The sequence below is a fragment of the Pseudorca crassidens genome, chromosome 17 (genome assembly GCF_039906515.1).
Source record: "Pseudorca crassidens isolate mPseCra1 chromosome 17, mPseCra1.hap1, whole genome shotgun sequence".
NCBI classification, from domain to species: Eukaryota; Metazoa; Chordata; class Mammalia; order Artiodactyla; family Delphinidae; genus Pseudorca; species Pseudorca crassidens.
Window position 1 is genome coordinate 1,403,548 of NC_090312.1, and position 16,194 is coordinate 1,419,741.

Below are 16,194 nucleotides of genomic sequence, written 5' to 3' on the forward strand. Positions count from 1 at the left end.
TCAAAACGCTGCACCGACCTACGCTGACCAGATAGTGCTGTACACCTTTCTTCTGCTAGCCCCCATCTTTTTGGAGAGAGAGTCAAGGGGATTCGAAATGTACATGCTAAGATGCAGCCCAACGAGTGAGTGGCACACGAGTGAGTGAAAGAAACACGAGTGAGTGGCACAAAGCTGCCGGCAGCAGGGTGTGGACGGGGCGGTGGCTGGTGGGGGAGAGGCGCTAGGAAGGGCTCCACTGCGAGGGACAGGGCTTCCAACTCCAGACACGCTTACTGTAAAGGGCCACTGTGAAGGAAGCTGGTTTTTACAGTTGGTTGAAGAAACTAAAAAGGCTAGAAAAGGGGTAAAATCATAAATGAGCCAGAAAATGGCAAGTGTGAAGCACACGTAAATTCTGCTGTGAACTGTTAGAAACAACAAAGGCTTTTAGCCACCTCTAGTACTCTCAGGCCATCTCCTCAAACAGCCAGGGCAGCCCTAAGCTTTGTCTAAATTCAGCAGGTCACGCTGATGGAGCCTTTCGGCCACGAAGAGAAGGGCCCTGACGCCCAGCGTGCACGCACCGTGAAGCTCCGTGAGCCGAGGAGCCTGGGTAGACACACACGTGCCCAAGCGTGAGGGTGCCCTTCCCGTCCTGTGTACCCCCAGTCCCAACAGCAGTCCACGAACACGTAAAAGGCCCAGAACAGCTAGGACAGCGGGGTGGGGGCAGGGGACCCTCCCCACGAGAGGAGAGGCCATCAAGCCACAGCACAGGCCGCTCAGCAGGACGCGGCTCTTTCCCCCAGGAGAGGGCAGTTGACAGATGAGAGAGAAATAACTTATATTGTATAGGGATCCTCTTTTACTGATCAAATGGCAAAAACAAAAAGAAAAATGGTCTTTTGAGACCGAAAGTCTAACTCCCAGGAATGAGCCTAAAACACGCACTGGGGAAAACTGAAATAATTTCCCACCACAGGGAGCTGAGAGCGTCACAGAACCGTGGAGCCGAGACCCAGGAGAGGGGGAGCTGGCAGAGCCCCTTCTGAGCCATCTCTGCAGAGCCTTGAGCCATCTCTGCAGAGTCCAGTCGGCGCGCCCACCCAGCCACAGCCCCTCTCCAAGGCCTGTCCACGTGTTCCCGTTACCGCGGTGGACGCGAGCTGCCCTCTCTCATCGGCAAGGACGGCTGTCCAGGCTCCAGCGGGTCAGCGAAAGGGGATGGCGGCACTGGGCCTGCGAGCGAGCGGCTGGACGCTGCAGTGCTCACCACCCGGTCCCTCCACGACAGGACCAGCCCACAGGCCACGAGGCAAAGAGGGTCATCTATGCTGGACTTGCCCGCCTCGAGGGGGCTTGGACTCGCAGGTACGATTTTCTGCCCACAGCAGCACGGCTCTGCACTCCGGACCCAGCCAGCCGGCAGACCCCTGGCGCAGACCCCGCCCCGCAGGCCCCGCCCCGCAGACCCGCCCGGCAGGAGCAGCAATACCTTGTCATGCAGCCGCAGGTGCTCCTCGCAGGCACGGAGAGCCTCCTCAGGCTGTGACTCTCCGAGGGCGCACAGGGCGCCACACACCTGCTCCTGCACCTGAGGGTCCTTGTCGGTGACAGCGTCCAGCAGAATGGTGAACAGCCCTGCCGTGACAAAGCCCAGTGGCGTAGTCAGGCCCGGCCCTGACCCCACCATCGCTACGCTCAGCCTCTGAGGACTCGGCCCCACAGCTGGAGGAGACCGCCGCGCCGGCCTGGCCGCTTTGCAGCCTCCACTGCGCTGGCCGGGATCTCTGGGACCCACTGGCCGCCTGCTCTGAGGTCACTCCAGCCACCTGTACCCCGACCTTCCAGCCCAGGCCACGTCTGCTCCACGTCTCCGGCCCCGCTGGATCCGAGCTCCTATAAAAGGCAGGCGGTGCAGACTCAGGGCCCCTTCGGAAGCTGCCCCAGGTGGCCCTCTGGCCCACACTCTGCCCTGTGCTTGCCAGGCGGCACCTCAGTCCCACCAGCTGCTTTCGCAGACTCCTCACCCTGGCAACTCCCCACACTCAGATCCAGGCCTCCGCCCCACGGACAGGACCCCCCATCCTCAGTGCCCCGAGAGCTCCGGGCGTGTGCCCGCCAGCGGTTCGCAGACCCTCACCCTGGGGGTGGAAGCTGTGGGGCAGGAACACCACTCCCAGCCTCTGCCCCGCCCGGGGCCATGCCCTCAGCAAACAGCTGGCCCTGGCTGCAAGCAGAGCGGCCAGCCAGAGTGGATGCCGGCCCTGGGGCTTCTGTAAGAAGGGACGAAGGCTCAGGGACCCTCCCACATGGAGCACGAAGCCCCCTGTGCCAGGCAAACGCCGTCCCCCACGCCAGACTGAGCCTGTGGCCAGATCTGGACCTCTGCGTCAGCATCTGCAGAGACGAGAGCTTTGTTTTCTTTTTTTTTTCTAATGGAAACTTAGAGAAAGTGTGTTCGTGCAAGCGTCATTCCTTCCAAGCACATTTACTCAATGCCACGGGCTCCTCTGTGTCCCAAACTCAGAAACCGGCAGGCATGACGTGGAGACCTGCCAAGAGCCCCACACACTCACTCTTCACGTATGACTCGCTCATTGCTGTGGCCGTGGCTTCCTCTCGCCCGGTGTGAACATGGACAGCTGTCTTCAAACCTGGAGCAACCAGACGCGCAACATTTAAGTCATAAGCCTCCTCAGTTTTTGAGCAGTTACTGTGTTTGTGTAAAACACAAGGTTTAAACAATTTCGCCCTGGGGGAACTGTCTCTGCCACAGTTTGGCTGAAAGGCGTGTGGAGGACGGGAGGCACCGTCCCCTCAATGGTCACCGGCTCTCCTCCACCCCAGCAGCTGTCAGCCCCGCCGATGCGTGGCCGGCCCACCAGGGCTGGTCCTGATTGGCCCACGGTGGCCTGGGCAAGCGTGTTACCACCCCCAGCTACAGCATCTCCCTTCACTCCGTGCGCATCAGGTCTGGTGTCGCTGGCGGCCTGTGCGGAGCAGGGACACCCTCCCTGAGAGCCAAGAGCAACAGCCTTGGTGGCTGCGGGGCTGGGACTCCCCATGCCTGAGATCCTAGCACAACGTTAAATGAGCCTCCTGCTGGCCGAGAGACTGGGTGGGCAGCACAGGGACCTGGTGGGCTCCCTGGCGCCTGAAACCAACCATCCAAACAGCACACGGGATCCAAACACCACACGCCTCGAAGCGCCACTTGCAACAGATGGGCCCAAAGGATAAAGCCCATGAAATGCGCAAGCGGCCCCCACTTCAGCACGTGGCCACATGCTCTGCCCTACGGCACACTCTCCGAGGACCTGTACGGTGCTGCTTTCTCACACTAGTGTTCTCGATTTGCTGGTCACCACCCTTCATTCCCCAGTCACCACCGATTCAGAAAAGGCTGAAGGTGGAGGCAGCAAAGGAGAGACGCCTGGCCTTGCTCCCGAGCATGGAGGATATGCTCATGTGGTTGCAGCCACACGGGAAGGGGGCAGTGAGAAGTCACCTAATGCGGGGACAGGGTTAGGGGGTGGAATTAAAAATAAGTGAGAGGGCTTCCCTGGTGGCGCAGTGGTTGAGAGTCCGCCTGCCAAGGCAGGGGACACGGGTTCGATCCCTGGTCCGGGAAGATCCCACATGCCGCAGAGCAACTAAGCCCGTGCGCCACAACTACTGAGCCTGTGCGCCTAGAGCCCGTGAGCCACAACTACTGAGCCTGCATGCTGCAACTACTGAGCCTGCGCACCTAGAGCCCGTGCTCCGCAAGGAGAGAAGCCACTGCAATGAGAAGCCCATGCACCACAATGAAGAGTAGCCCCGGCTCTCTGCAACTAGAGAAATCCCGCGCACAGCAACGAAGACCCAATGCAACCAAAAATTAATTAATTAATTAATTAATTTTTAAAAAATAAGTGAGAATTCTAGATCAAGAAGGCACACTGGTCCTAAGCATTCACCCATCCCACCAAAACCTCAGTGAAATGACAGAAAAGATGCATGTTTTAAAAGAACAAACCCACAAGAGCACTAGAAAACAAGAAAAGATAAAATTAGCAGACCAGAAGCTTCCAGGAATCCCAGGCAGACAGAAAGCAGATGGAGAGGACTGGTTTGAAGCTGGTGGCATCAGCAAGGTGTTTCCCCTTTCTGGAAAGCATCTGAAAATAACAAGGAAAACAAGAAATAAAAACACATGTTCCACTGGCAGCACAGCAAGAAGGTGGCAGAAACCGCCCCCCTGAAAAGCTGAAAGGCGGAAGCGCCACAGCCAGCAGGCAGGTGTGAGGTGCACCGGCCACAGGCTTCAGAAAGCCCACAGGACACTTCTCAGAGGCAGGCACCCCCGCACATGGAACCCACATCCTGAGTTCCCAGAACCGGTCTGAGTTTACAAGGCAAGCAGCCAGTTCCTGGGGCAGAGGCTTTGCCCTGTGGAAAGATACAGCTATGTCCACGCCTCAGAGCAAAGGGGCTAACCAGCTCCAGCTGGAACATCCTTCACACAAGTGCAGACAGCTGTGCTCACTCGGCTCGAGTCGCAGCAAACGCAAACAAGCATAAGAGACGTCAGCCCCCAGCCCACCTGGGAGGGATGGACCCGTTTGCCATCTCAACCAAAACAACTAAGAAACTGAACAAAACACGTGAAGCCATAGTTCTCAGGCTGTTGGTCAACAGGAAACGAAGGGCAGGAAACCCTGAGGTCACTCCAGCTCGTCACCTATAGGGCACATCCAGCTGAGGACACTCAGGAAGGCCCAGAGTTAGGACGGGGAGCATCTTGGGAGGCCTGAGTCTTGCTGGAGTTTGGAGGGTCTAGTGCCAGAGAGAAGTCCAGAGACCTGCAGAGGGTCTCCTGGTCACTCAGTTGACTTACTGGCCAGCACAGGGGCAACAGAATAATGTCCCCAAAGATGCCCATGCCCTCATCCCCAGAATGTGAATATGTTACCTTATCTGGCAAAGGGACTTAGCAGATGGGATTAAGGGTACAGACCTTGAGGTGGAGAAATTACCCTGGATTATGTGGGTGAGACCAGCCTAAGTTCTTAAAAGCAGAGAACCTTTCCCAGCTGTGTCAGAGAGCTGAGATGGAAAAAGGGGGAGAAAATCAAAGCATGGGAAGAAAACCCACCATGGCTGGCTTTGAAGATGGAGGAAGGAGGCTCTGAGCCAACGAATGTGGGCACCTATAGAAGCTGGGAACAACCCTCAGCTTACAGTCAGCAAGAAGACACGGACTTTGGTCCTACAGCCATAAAGAACCAAATTCTGCCAACAATCTGAAACAGCAGGAAACAGATCCTCCCCAGAGTCCCCAGAAAGGAGCACAGCCCTAGCAACCCAATTAGAGCCCCATGAGATCCACGTCAGCCTTCTGATCTTAAGAACTTTAAGATAATGAATATGTGTTGTTTAAGCCACTAAGTTTGTAGTAATTTGTTACAACAGCAATAGAAAACCAATACAAGCACGATGTTTAAGAAGACATTACGGGGGCTTCCCTGGTGGCGCAGTGGTTAAGAATCCGCCTGCCAATGCAGGGCACACGGGTTCGAGCCCTGGTCCGGGAAGATCCCACATCCCGTGGAGCAACTATGCCCGTGCGCCACAACTACTGAGCCTGTGCTCTAGAGCCCGCGAGGCACAACTACTGAGCCCGCGTGCCACAACTACTGAGCCCGTGTGCCACAACTACTGAAGGCCACGTGCCTAGAGCCCGAGCTCTGCAACAAGAAAAGCCACCACAATGAGAAGCCTGTGCACTGCAACGAAGAGTAGCCCCCGCTCGCCTCAACTAGAGAAAGCTGCGCGCAGCAACGAAGACCCAATGCAGCCAAAAATAAATAAATAAATTTATTTTTAAAAAAAAAAGAAGAAGAAATTACACAAGGCCAGGAAAGGAGCCACCCAAAAGGATTAGCAGCAAATAATCCCTGGAGCTCACAATGAGGCAGGAATGGGCCTGCTCCCAGCAATCGGGGGAAACACCACAACTCACAGGGTTCTGGGAAGGGCACTAAAAAAGATTTCAGCTCAGTAAAGAAGTAAAATTAGGGAGTTCCTTGATGGCCTAGTGGTTAGGATTCCAGGCTTTCGCTGCCACGGCCCGGGTTCAATCCCGCAAACTGTGCCATGCAGCCAAAAAAAGACAAAGAAAAAAAACAAGTAAGATTAGCCTGACGCTAAATGCCATTCTGGTTTCACCTAACAAAGCTAAAAGCAAGACCTGAAAAGATCAAACTGTTCCCAAATAACTTAGCCACAACCCAGCACAAAGCTTGAGAATAGTAATAGGAACACAAAAACATCTAGCACTAACAAAGTAAAATTACAATGTCTGTCATCCAATCAAAAATTACCAGGCAGGGACTTCCCTGGTGGTGCAGTGGTTAAGAATCCTCCTGCCAATGCAGGGGACACGGGTTCAATCCCTCGTCCGGGAAGATCCCACATGCCACGGAGCAGCTAAGCCGGTGCGCCACAACTACTGAGCCCACGTGCCACAACTACTGAGCCTGCGTGCCACAACTACTGAAGCCTGCACGCCTAGAGCCTGTGCTCCGCAACAAGAGAAGCCACCGCAATGAGAAGCCCGTGCACCGCAACGAAGAGTAGCCCCCACTCGCCGCAACTAGAGAAAGCCTGCGCAGAGCAACGCAGACCCAACGCAGCCAAAAGTAAATAAATAAATAAATAAATTTATTAAAGAAAAGAAATTACCAGACATGCAAACAGGCAAGAAAACTCAACCCATAATGAGGATGAATCAATCAATAGACACTGACCCAGAAATGATGCAGAGGAAAGAATTAGTAGTTAAGGACATTTAGATTATAATTGCATTTCATATATTCAAGAAACCACAGGGAACACTGAGTATGTTAACATAAAGAGGCTAAAGTACAAGAATGGGAAAAGAAAAACAAGGCTGACAACTAGTCATAAAAAAGCTGGAGTGACTATATTAATAGTAGACAAAGTGGATTACAGAGACACAACAATTCTAAGCATTTATGCACCTAATAACAGAGCTTCAAAATACACAAAATCAAACCTAATAAAAATGCAAGGAGAAAGAGACAAATCCAAAATACAGTAGAAATTCAGCACCCCTCTGTCTGTAATTGTCAGAACAAGTGTACAGAAAATTGCTAAAGGTACAGGAGACCTGAACAATACCGTCAACCAACTTAAGTAGTATTTATAGAACACTGTATTCATTAACAGTAGAATATGTATTTTTTCCAAAATCACATGAAACATTTACCAAGACTGACCATATTCTGAGCAATAAAACAAGTCTCAATAAGCCTAAAAGAATTCGAGTCATACAAAGTATGCTCTCTGAGCACATGGAGTTAAATTTGAAATCAATAAGAGAAAGCTATCTGAGAAATCCCCAAGTATTTAGAAACTGCTTAATATGCTTCAAAATAATGCATGAGTCAAAAAAGAAATCAAAAATGAAATTAGAAAGCATTTTGAAGTGAATGAAAATGAAGACATCAAAATTTGTGGGAAATGTATAGCACTAAATGTCTGTATTAGAAAAGAAGAATGACTTTGTGAATTTGAATAAAAGAAACCTAATTTAGCAGGGAGTGCGGAGGCCAGAGTGGGAGCTCCTGTGCACTGCCACTCCAGGTGAATCACAGACCCAACAGGAAGAGTCATGACTTGCATTCCCCGCAGGAAGATGTCTCTACTTTAGGACACTGGCAAGAGGAAGGAAGATCTCTCCTTGCCCGGCAACAAGCCCAGCAGATGGGAACCCTCTCAGCTCAGGCACTGGGAAGCCATCACCATCCTCAACTCTCCCATCCCTCTGGTGGACTTTCCTTCAGAGCAGCCCCTCCCAACTTCCTCCTTTTTCTCTGCAAAGTAACTTCCTCTCCTTTGTTTGCTGGACTAGCCTATAGTTTTTGCTATACCATGGCTGCAATTCTCTGCTATTCCCAAATAAACACATTTTGCTGGTAAAATAACTGGCTGTTTTAGTTTTAAGGTCAACAACATCAAATTCCACCTTAAGGGACTCCCCTCGTGGCGCAGCGGTTAAGAATCTGCCTGCTCGGGGCTTCCCTGGTGGCGCAGTGGTTGAGAGTCCGCCTGCCGATGCAGGGGACACGGGTTCGAGCCCTGGTCCGGGAAGATTCCACATGCCACGGAGCAACTAAGCCCATGCACCACAACTACTAAGCCTGCACTCTAGAGCCTGCGAGTCACAACTACTAAGCCCGCATGCCACAACTACTGAAGCCCGTGTGCCTAGACCCAGTGCTCCACAACAAGAGAAGCCACCACAATGAGAAGCCTGCGTGCCGCAATGAAGAGTAGCTCCCGCTCGCCGCAACTAGAGAAAGCCCACGTGCAGCAACGAAGACACAACACAGCCAAATAAATAAATAAATTTATTAAAAAAAAAATTCCACCTTAAGAAACTAGACACTCAAAAGAAGCAAAAGGAAATAATAAGTATCAGTACATAAATCAAAGAAATAAAAAACAAAGAACAGAAAAAAAATCAAAGTACCAAAGGCTAGTTATTTGAGAAGATCAATAAATTTGATAACCTCCAGCCTGACTGATCAGGAAAAAGAGAGAAAACACAAATTACCAATCTTATGAATGAGAACGGTGACATCACTACAGATTCTACAGATATTAAAAGGATAGTAAGAATATATTCTGAATAACTTTTTGCCAGTAAATTGGACAACTTAAAAGAAATAGACAAGTCAATTATATCTCAATAAAAAATTATAAAAATTTAAAAAATAAGAGAAATAGGGCTTCCCTGGTGGCACAGTGGTTGGGGGTCCGCCTGCCGATGCAGGGGACGTGGGTTAGTGCCCCGGTCCGGAAAGATCCCACATGCCGCAGAGCGGCTGGGCCCGTGAGCCATGGCCACTGAGCCTGCGCGTCCGGAGCCTGTGCTCTGCAACGAGAGAGGCCACAGCAGTGACAGGCCCACGTACCGCAAAAAATAAGTAAATAAGAGAAATAGACAAGTTCCTTGAAAGACAGACTATCAAACCTCACTCAAGAAAAAACAGATAACCTAAATAGCCCTATATCTAATAAAGAAATTGAACTTGTAGTTAAAAGCCTTCCCACAGAGAAAACTCTAGGCCTAGATGACTTCCCTGGGGAATTCTGTCAAACATTTAAGGAAGAAACAATACCAACTATATACAAATTCTTCCAGGAAAACTGAAAATAAAAAGCACTTACCAAGACTTCCCTGGTGGCACAGTGGTTAAGAATCCACCTGCCAATGCAAGGGACACGGGTTCGAGCCCTGGTCCAGGAAGATTCCACATGCCACGGAGCAACTAAGCCTGTGCACAACAACTACTGAGCCTGCGCTCTAGAGCCCACGAGCCACAACTACTGAGCCCGCACACCACAACTACTGAAGCCCGCACACCTAGGGCCCGTGCTCTGCAACAAGAGAAGCCACCACAATAAGCCCGCGCACCGCAACTAGCAAAAAGCCCACGCCCAGCAACGAAGACTCAATGCGGCCAAAACTAAATAACGAACTAAATAAAAACACTTACCAACTGATTCTCTGAGGCCAGCATAACTCTGATAACAAAACCAGACACAGATACTACAAATAATGAAAACTATAGACCAATACCCCTCATAGACACAAATTTCTTGACAATATTTTATCAAATCATATCCAACATGTAAAAAGGATAATACATCATGACTAAATTGGGTTTATCCTATGAATGCAAGGTTGGTTGAGTATTTTAAGTGCAGCCGATGTAAGTCACATTAACAGACCAAAAAATAAAAACCATATAATCATCTCAATAAATGCAGAAAAAGCATTTGCCACAATCCAACATCCACTTATAATAAAAATTACCAACAAACAGGAATAGAAGGGAACTTCCACAACCTGACAAAGAGCACCTAAGGGAAACCTATAAGAACATCCTTAATGGTAAAAGACTAAATGCAATCCCTGTAAGATGGGGGACAAGGCAAGGATGTCTGCTCTCACCCATTCTATTCACTATCATACTGGAGGCTCTAGCCTATGCAACAAGGTAAGGAAAACAATACTATAAGGCATCCAAATTGAAAAAGAAGTAAAACTGTTTTTATTCACAGATGATGTGGCCATCTATGCAGAAAATCCTACAGAACCTACAAGTGGGACCAGATCAATAAGTCAGCTAGCAAGATCACAGGATATAAAATTAACATTAAAAAAGCAACGTATGGGGCTTCCTTGGTGGCGCAGTGGTTAAGAATCCACCTGCCAATGCAGGGGACACGGGTTCGATCCCTGGTCTGGGAAGATCCCACATGCCACAGAGTAACTAAGCCTGTGCACCACAACTACTGAGCCTGCACTCTAGAGTCCACGAGCCACAACTACTGAGCCCGCAAGCCACAACTACTGAGCCCACGTGCCACAACTACTGAAGCCCGCACACCTAGAGCCCGTGCTCCGCAGCAAGAGAAGCCACCGCAGTGAGGAGCCCACGCACCATAATGAAGAGTAGCTCCCACTCGCCTCAACTAGAGAAAGCCTGCGCACAGCAACAAAGACCCAACACAGGCAAAAATAAATAAATTTAAAAAAAATTAAGAACAATAAAGCAACTGTATTTCCATATACTAACAATAAACAAAAATTGAAAAAGCCACACCATTTGCCACTGAGCAAAAATTATATGAAATATTTGGGGATAAATTTGACAAAAGGTGGACCTGGTGAGAGATAGTAAAGAAAACTTAAATAAATGGAGAGAAATACGGTACAAGGATATCAACTTTTTACAAATGCATCTACGGATTGAAGGCATTCCCAATCAAAATCCCAGAATGTTTTTTGTAGAAATTGACAGACTGATTCTAAACTCATATGGAAATGCAAAGGACCTAGACTAGCCAAGACAACTCTGAAAAAAAGCAAACCAAAACTAAACTGGAGAACTTACACTACCTGGCTTCAGGACTTATACGTCCAGTTTTCAACAAAGGTACAAAGGCAACTGAGTGAAGAGACAGTCTTTCAACAAACAGTACTGAACAACTGGACACCCACATACAATAAGTAAACTCCAATCTATACCTCACACCACACACAAAAACTCCAAATGACCCACAGACCTAAATGTGAAACTTAAAACTATAAAACTTCTGGAAAGAAACATAGAAGAAAATATCCATGACTGACACCAAAAGCAAAATCTATAAAAGAAAAACTTGATAAACTGACATTTGTCCAAGCACTGCTCTTTGAATATGCTACTAAGGGAGTGGCAACTGAACGAGTGAACACCTCTAAGGCCACCACTCAGTGACAGACATGCCATGATCAACGTCAGCGCCCCCCCACCCTCCTCACTCCACCCCCACACTGCACATCAGACAGCAGATGCCCTGCTCCTTCTCTGAGAGCTGATCCCTGGCGGCCGCCTCACCTAACCCTGCCTTTGGCCACTTCCTCCACGCTGAGTGCTGGCCTTTGTCAAACGCAGGTCACATCACGTCACACCACTTCTCACTGATCTTCACTGTTGCCCACAGAATCAAACCAACACCTTCAACGAGGGCTGTCGCAACCTAGACCCAAGCCCCTCTCTGCTTCTCTCTCGCCCCTCACGCTGCAGGCGTCCAGCACCTGAACGCCCTGGGCCAGGGCTTCGGCTCTCGCACCTCTGCTTCTGTTGGTCCCTACGAGTACCCTGCCCCGCCCTGCCCCCTCCACCCCGGGAAACCCACTCATTCCTCAAGGGCCAGTCCCTTAGCGCACCCCTCCAGCGGGTGACCCAGTGTTCCTGCGGCCCTGGCTCCTACGGGGACTGTGGCATCAGTTCCAAACAGTGACAGTTGTGCGTGCCAGTCCACTCCAGCGCACTGTGAGTGGGGAGAAAAGTTGTGGTTTATATCCTGAATATGCACGCAATTTCAAAAAACAAACAAAAGCTGTTCATTGAAGGAAAAGACCCAAAATCCTCCCATAAGACTCTGTATTATACAACTGTCAATTTTCCTTCATCTACAAATATGTGAGTCGGGCTACTGGAGGGTACTTGATAAAATGGTTCCAAAGTTCATATGGAAGAATCAACAGACAAAAGTAGCCAACTAAATTCTGAAAAGTATGTGAACAGGATTTGTCCTATGTTATGTTAAAACGTATTAAAAGGCTACCGTAATTAAAACTATGCTATTGTTCTAAGAAGAGGTGAACAGATCAACAGGACTGTACAGAAAGTCCAGAAATAAACACCAATAAGGAAGAAAAGGAGGATTTTAAATAATGAAGACAGATTAGCCAATAGTGTTGGAACAGCTAGTTAGGCACTTGGGGAAAAAAATTAGTCTTCCCTACATCTTTCCTTACCCCAAAATAAATGCTAGATGGATATAAGTGTTACATGTAAAAATGAAATGTAAGTCCTAAGTAGAAAATACAAGTACACATTTTAGAGTCTTGGAGTAGGAAAGGACTTCCTAAGCCAGACACAAAAACCCACACACCTTGATGAATGTTGTTCAGTTGGACTATATAAAATTTTTTAATTTCTGAAAGTCAAAAACACACATAAATTGAAGACCACATCCATACACATACACCTAAGCCCACAACCCCACACTCTCACAACTCACCCCATCCTCAGTGGAGCATAAAGTAACTAAAAGACAAAGCAGGTCCAACCGTTCATAACCGTTCATAATCAAGAGGCGAATCTGTCTCCTACTAACACGCAAAGGAGCCCATCCGCACCAACAAGACGAACAAGAAGGAGGGCGGTATGCAGACGGCCAGTCCAGGACTGGGCTCTGCCCGCGTCACGAGTGAGCCGCTGGGAGTGAGGCCTGCACACAGCTGCGCTCTGCCAGCACCAGACGTTGTCAGTGCTGTGGCCACCACACAGGTGCGGACAACCAGCAGAGCCTGTGGAGTGTCCCCCACAAGCCCAAATGGTCGCGCTGCGTGACGGGATCATCCACCTCTCGACATCCGTCTACAGAAGCCCTCCCGTGAGTGCAGATGTTAGAAAACACACGTGTCAATCAGGGATCTGGTTAGACTTTTTAAAAAACAAGCACTGGAAAAAGGTGGCTGTCAAGTAAGTATAAACTACCTGGCTGGTGGAAGAGCCGGGCTTGACCGGTTTTGTAAGTTTCCACCTGCTGCCCCTGCCCCAGGCCAGGAGGTCTGTGGAGCAGACAGACCTGTGAGCACAGAGCTGACGGCAGATCGAGGTGAACACGCTGCAGGGGAAGGGGGTGCAGAGACGGGGACGAGTCTGGGAGGCTCCCCGCGTCCCACAGGATGCACTGAAGAGGCACCATCTCCTTTAATCTGCACGGCCAAGCAGGTCTGCGAGGCACGTGCTGTCAGCAGCTGGTCAGCGATGGGGCGGGACTTCCGCCGGGACTGGCTCCTGCACTGCCCTCCTCCACACCTGCCCAGATGCTCCCAGCACAGGGCACGGAGCAGGGCCAACAGGGTCCTCCTTCCCACGCTGGACGCGCTGTGGGTGAGCGCGGAAGCAGCTCCCTCCTCCCTCTCCCACCCCTCCTCCTCGCTCACCTGTACTCAGCATTCATTCAATGGCATTTAGTAATGCCCACTAGGTGCTGCCCCCACCCACAGAGCCCCTGGCCTGAAAGATGCCCACTTGTATTATGGCTGCCACATGAACTGGCACACGCTAACAGAGGTGCTGGGCCAACTTTGCTGAGCCGGAGAGGGGTCAGAAGTGGGTGTGGGAGGCCAAGGAGGCCACACACAGCCCAGCCCAGAGGCAGCCAGGAGCTGGTCTGGAGGGTAGGTGTGTGAGGGGAGACTGGGAAGTCAGGAGGCCCTGGGGGGTCGCAGGAACTCCCCACCCCCACCCACGCACAAGGCCCAGGGTCTTCCCCTCTTAGCACAGGAGCTAGAGAAGGAATCAGCTTCCAGAGTCACCGACAAGAACCTGGGCAGATGACCCAGGAAGCACAGTCCTTTGAGAACACCGTTTCTCAACATAAGCCATGCCAAGCGGTGTCCCCCCAGAACTGGGTGGCCCTCCAGCTCAGTGGAGAAAGCACGTTTCTCACGACGTCCAGCAGCCACCATTCCTTGAGCACCGAGCAGGAGCCTTCCTGGGGCCCTACCTCGAGAAGATCAAGTAACTCAGCTCCACAAAGGGGCTCACGAGATCTGGGGCTGCTGATCACAGACAAGCAGCGAGCCGGCTGCCCACCTGGGCCTCGGTGGACCCTGGTCCGAACTAAGCACAGACACCTGCTTCCAGGCACAGGCGGCAGCTGTGAAGGTGAGGGAGCCGGCAAGCAGCCACGGGCTCCACCTCTGATCCCCTGAGGGCCCTCAGCAGGCAGCAAACAGCCCTGGAGGAGTGAGAAACTGCAAGACGCAGGTCCAAACAATCCACCGCAGCATGGACGTCGGTGTCAAGGTAACCAAGACAGCTCAACTCCAGGTGATCCTATTCTGACACCAAAGAGAGACGAGAGACACGTGCTTGCGTGAGCCATGATGGCCGAAGACCCTGCTGACAACAGCATCCCCAGGCCCTTTGGCTGCCAGGACCACAGGGGCAACCACGTCACAATCATGCCACCACTCAAGTGTCCCACACTGATGATTCCCGCATGGGTCTCCTGGGGCCCAGCGCCTGCTGGCCTTCTCCATCTGGACCACCATCGCCACGCACACTCAACGGCTCTAACACCATCGTCACCCCGACTTCTCCCCGACCCCCACCTCAACTGCCTCTTTTCCTGTGTCATCGTGCACTCAGCTACGTGGGTCAGAGGTCAGCATCACCCCCTCCTGTTCCTCTATCTCCCTTCCCACACCCTACAGTGACTCACTGACCACCTTCTTCCCCACCTCTACCACCATCCCTTTCCAGGGTGGTCCCCTCAGCCAGCCTCCACCCCAACCCCACCTGCCCCTCGCACCAGGCAGCCGCTCCCGCTTACATCCCCACACCCGCCCCCTCTGCCCCCCGCACCCTTTTGTGCCTCACTGCCCTTGAGCTTACCAGGCAGCCCCGCCCCCACCCCGGCTGGGCCGGCAACGGGGAACCTCAGGCCCTAGCTGTGCTGGCGCTCCAGGAAAACCAGAACCCAAACTTGGGCCTAAGGGCCCAGGGGCTGACTGGGAGCCAGCCCTGGCCTAGCACCACGGAGCTCTCACCTGGATTGAGAGCGGGGCGTCCTGCAGCCCTCCAGCTTCACGCCTACCTTACATGACCAGTAATCCTCAGGACTGTGGACAAAGTACCTCCCTGCTCTACAGTCAAAGAGAAAATGGAACGAATACAACGGCCCCTGCGCGTTGGGACTCTCGGGTTTAGGCTTAGCTTCCCATAGGGAGGACCCCGTTTTCCCCCCGGGGAAGCAAGGGCGTGAACCACACGCCTCCGGAGTGACAGGCGCTAGGACTGGGGACCGAGCGCCCCCCAGGGAGGAGACGGGCACAGAGACCAGGTACTCCGAGTCCCACCCTGGGAGGGGACGGGCACGGGGGCCGGGCTCCCCATGCCGTTGCGACGAAGAATGTGAGCGGCTCGGCTCCCAGGGCGCTCTTCCGGGTTGTGACGCGGCAAATGCGGCTCCGCGCGCAGCTGGGCGCACCTGAGCCCGGGGAAGGGGGTGGGCTCGGCCCCGCGACGCCCGGGACCCTTTCCGCGCTCGCCCGGTGACCTTGGAGAGGCGCCCCCTGACTCGGTTTCCCGCGGCGGCCTGGCCAAGGGGGCGGCCCGAGAGTCCGCAGCCCAGGCTTCCCCGAGGGGCGCCTCGCCGAGTTACCGCCGCCAGCCCCAATCCCGGGCCCCGACCCCATTTACCTGAGGAGCCGCGGCAGCCGCAGCCCGGCATCCGCCCTCCCGCCTGCCGCTGACCGGAGTGGGCGGGGCCACGCGGCGAGGCCACCGCCCCCCCCGCCAACCGTGGCCCGGCGCGCGGCAGCCCGGCCCCGCCCCCAAGCGATCTCTGCGCTCACTGGTCGGAGGTGCGTCCCTCTCGCCCTCTCCACCCGGTCCCCCGAACCCCAGAGAGTGAGAGTGCGCAAACTCCGCCTCGCGCTCGGCCCCGCCCCCTGCCGCCCCGTGACCGCCACACCTGACTGTTGGGCGCCAGTAGGGCAGCCCTGTCGGCCTCAAGGCGTGCGGCCGGCCACTGCGCAGGCGCAGGACGCGGCTCCCTTCC

General features: G+C 52.6%; 1 protein-coding gene across 14 annotated transcripts in view; it reads right to left on the minus strand.

The window, feature by feature from the left end:
- Nucleotides 1–15,975, minus strand: part of MROH1 (maestro heat like repeat family member 1) — a 68,445-nt gene extending 52,470 nt beyond the window's left edge. For 7 of the 14 annotated variants that reach the window (XM_067712570.1, XM_067712566.1, XM_067712573.1 and 4 more), the window contains exons 1-4: nucleotides 15,834–15,973; nucleotides 4,047–4,145; nucleotides 2,562–2,639; nucleotides 1,478–1,623 (exon numbers count right to left, since the gene is read on the minus strand). In XM_067712570.1, coding sequence (XP_067568671.1) covers nucleotides 1,478–1,623; nucleotides 2,562–2,583 — 168 coding nt within the window. In that variant the 5' untranslated portion in view covers nucleotides 2,584–2,639; nucleotides 4,047–4,145; nucleotides 15,834–15,973. Of the gene's footprint in view, nucleotides 1–1,477; nucleotides 1,624–2,561; nucleotides 2,640–4,046; nucleotides 4,146–15,833 lie in introns of all 14 variants that reach the window. The other 7 variants (XR_010936620.1, XM_067712574.1, XM_067712576.1 and 4 more) reach the window with 3 other exon arrangements.
- Nucleotides 15,976–16,194: the final 219 nt, after the last annotated feature.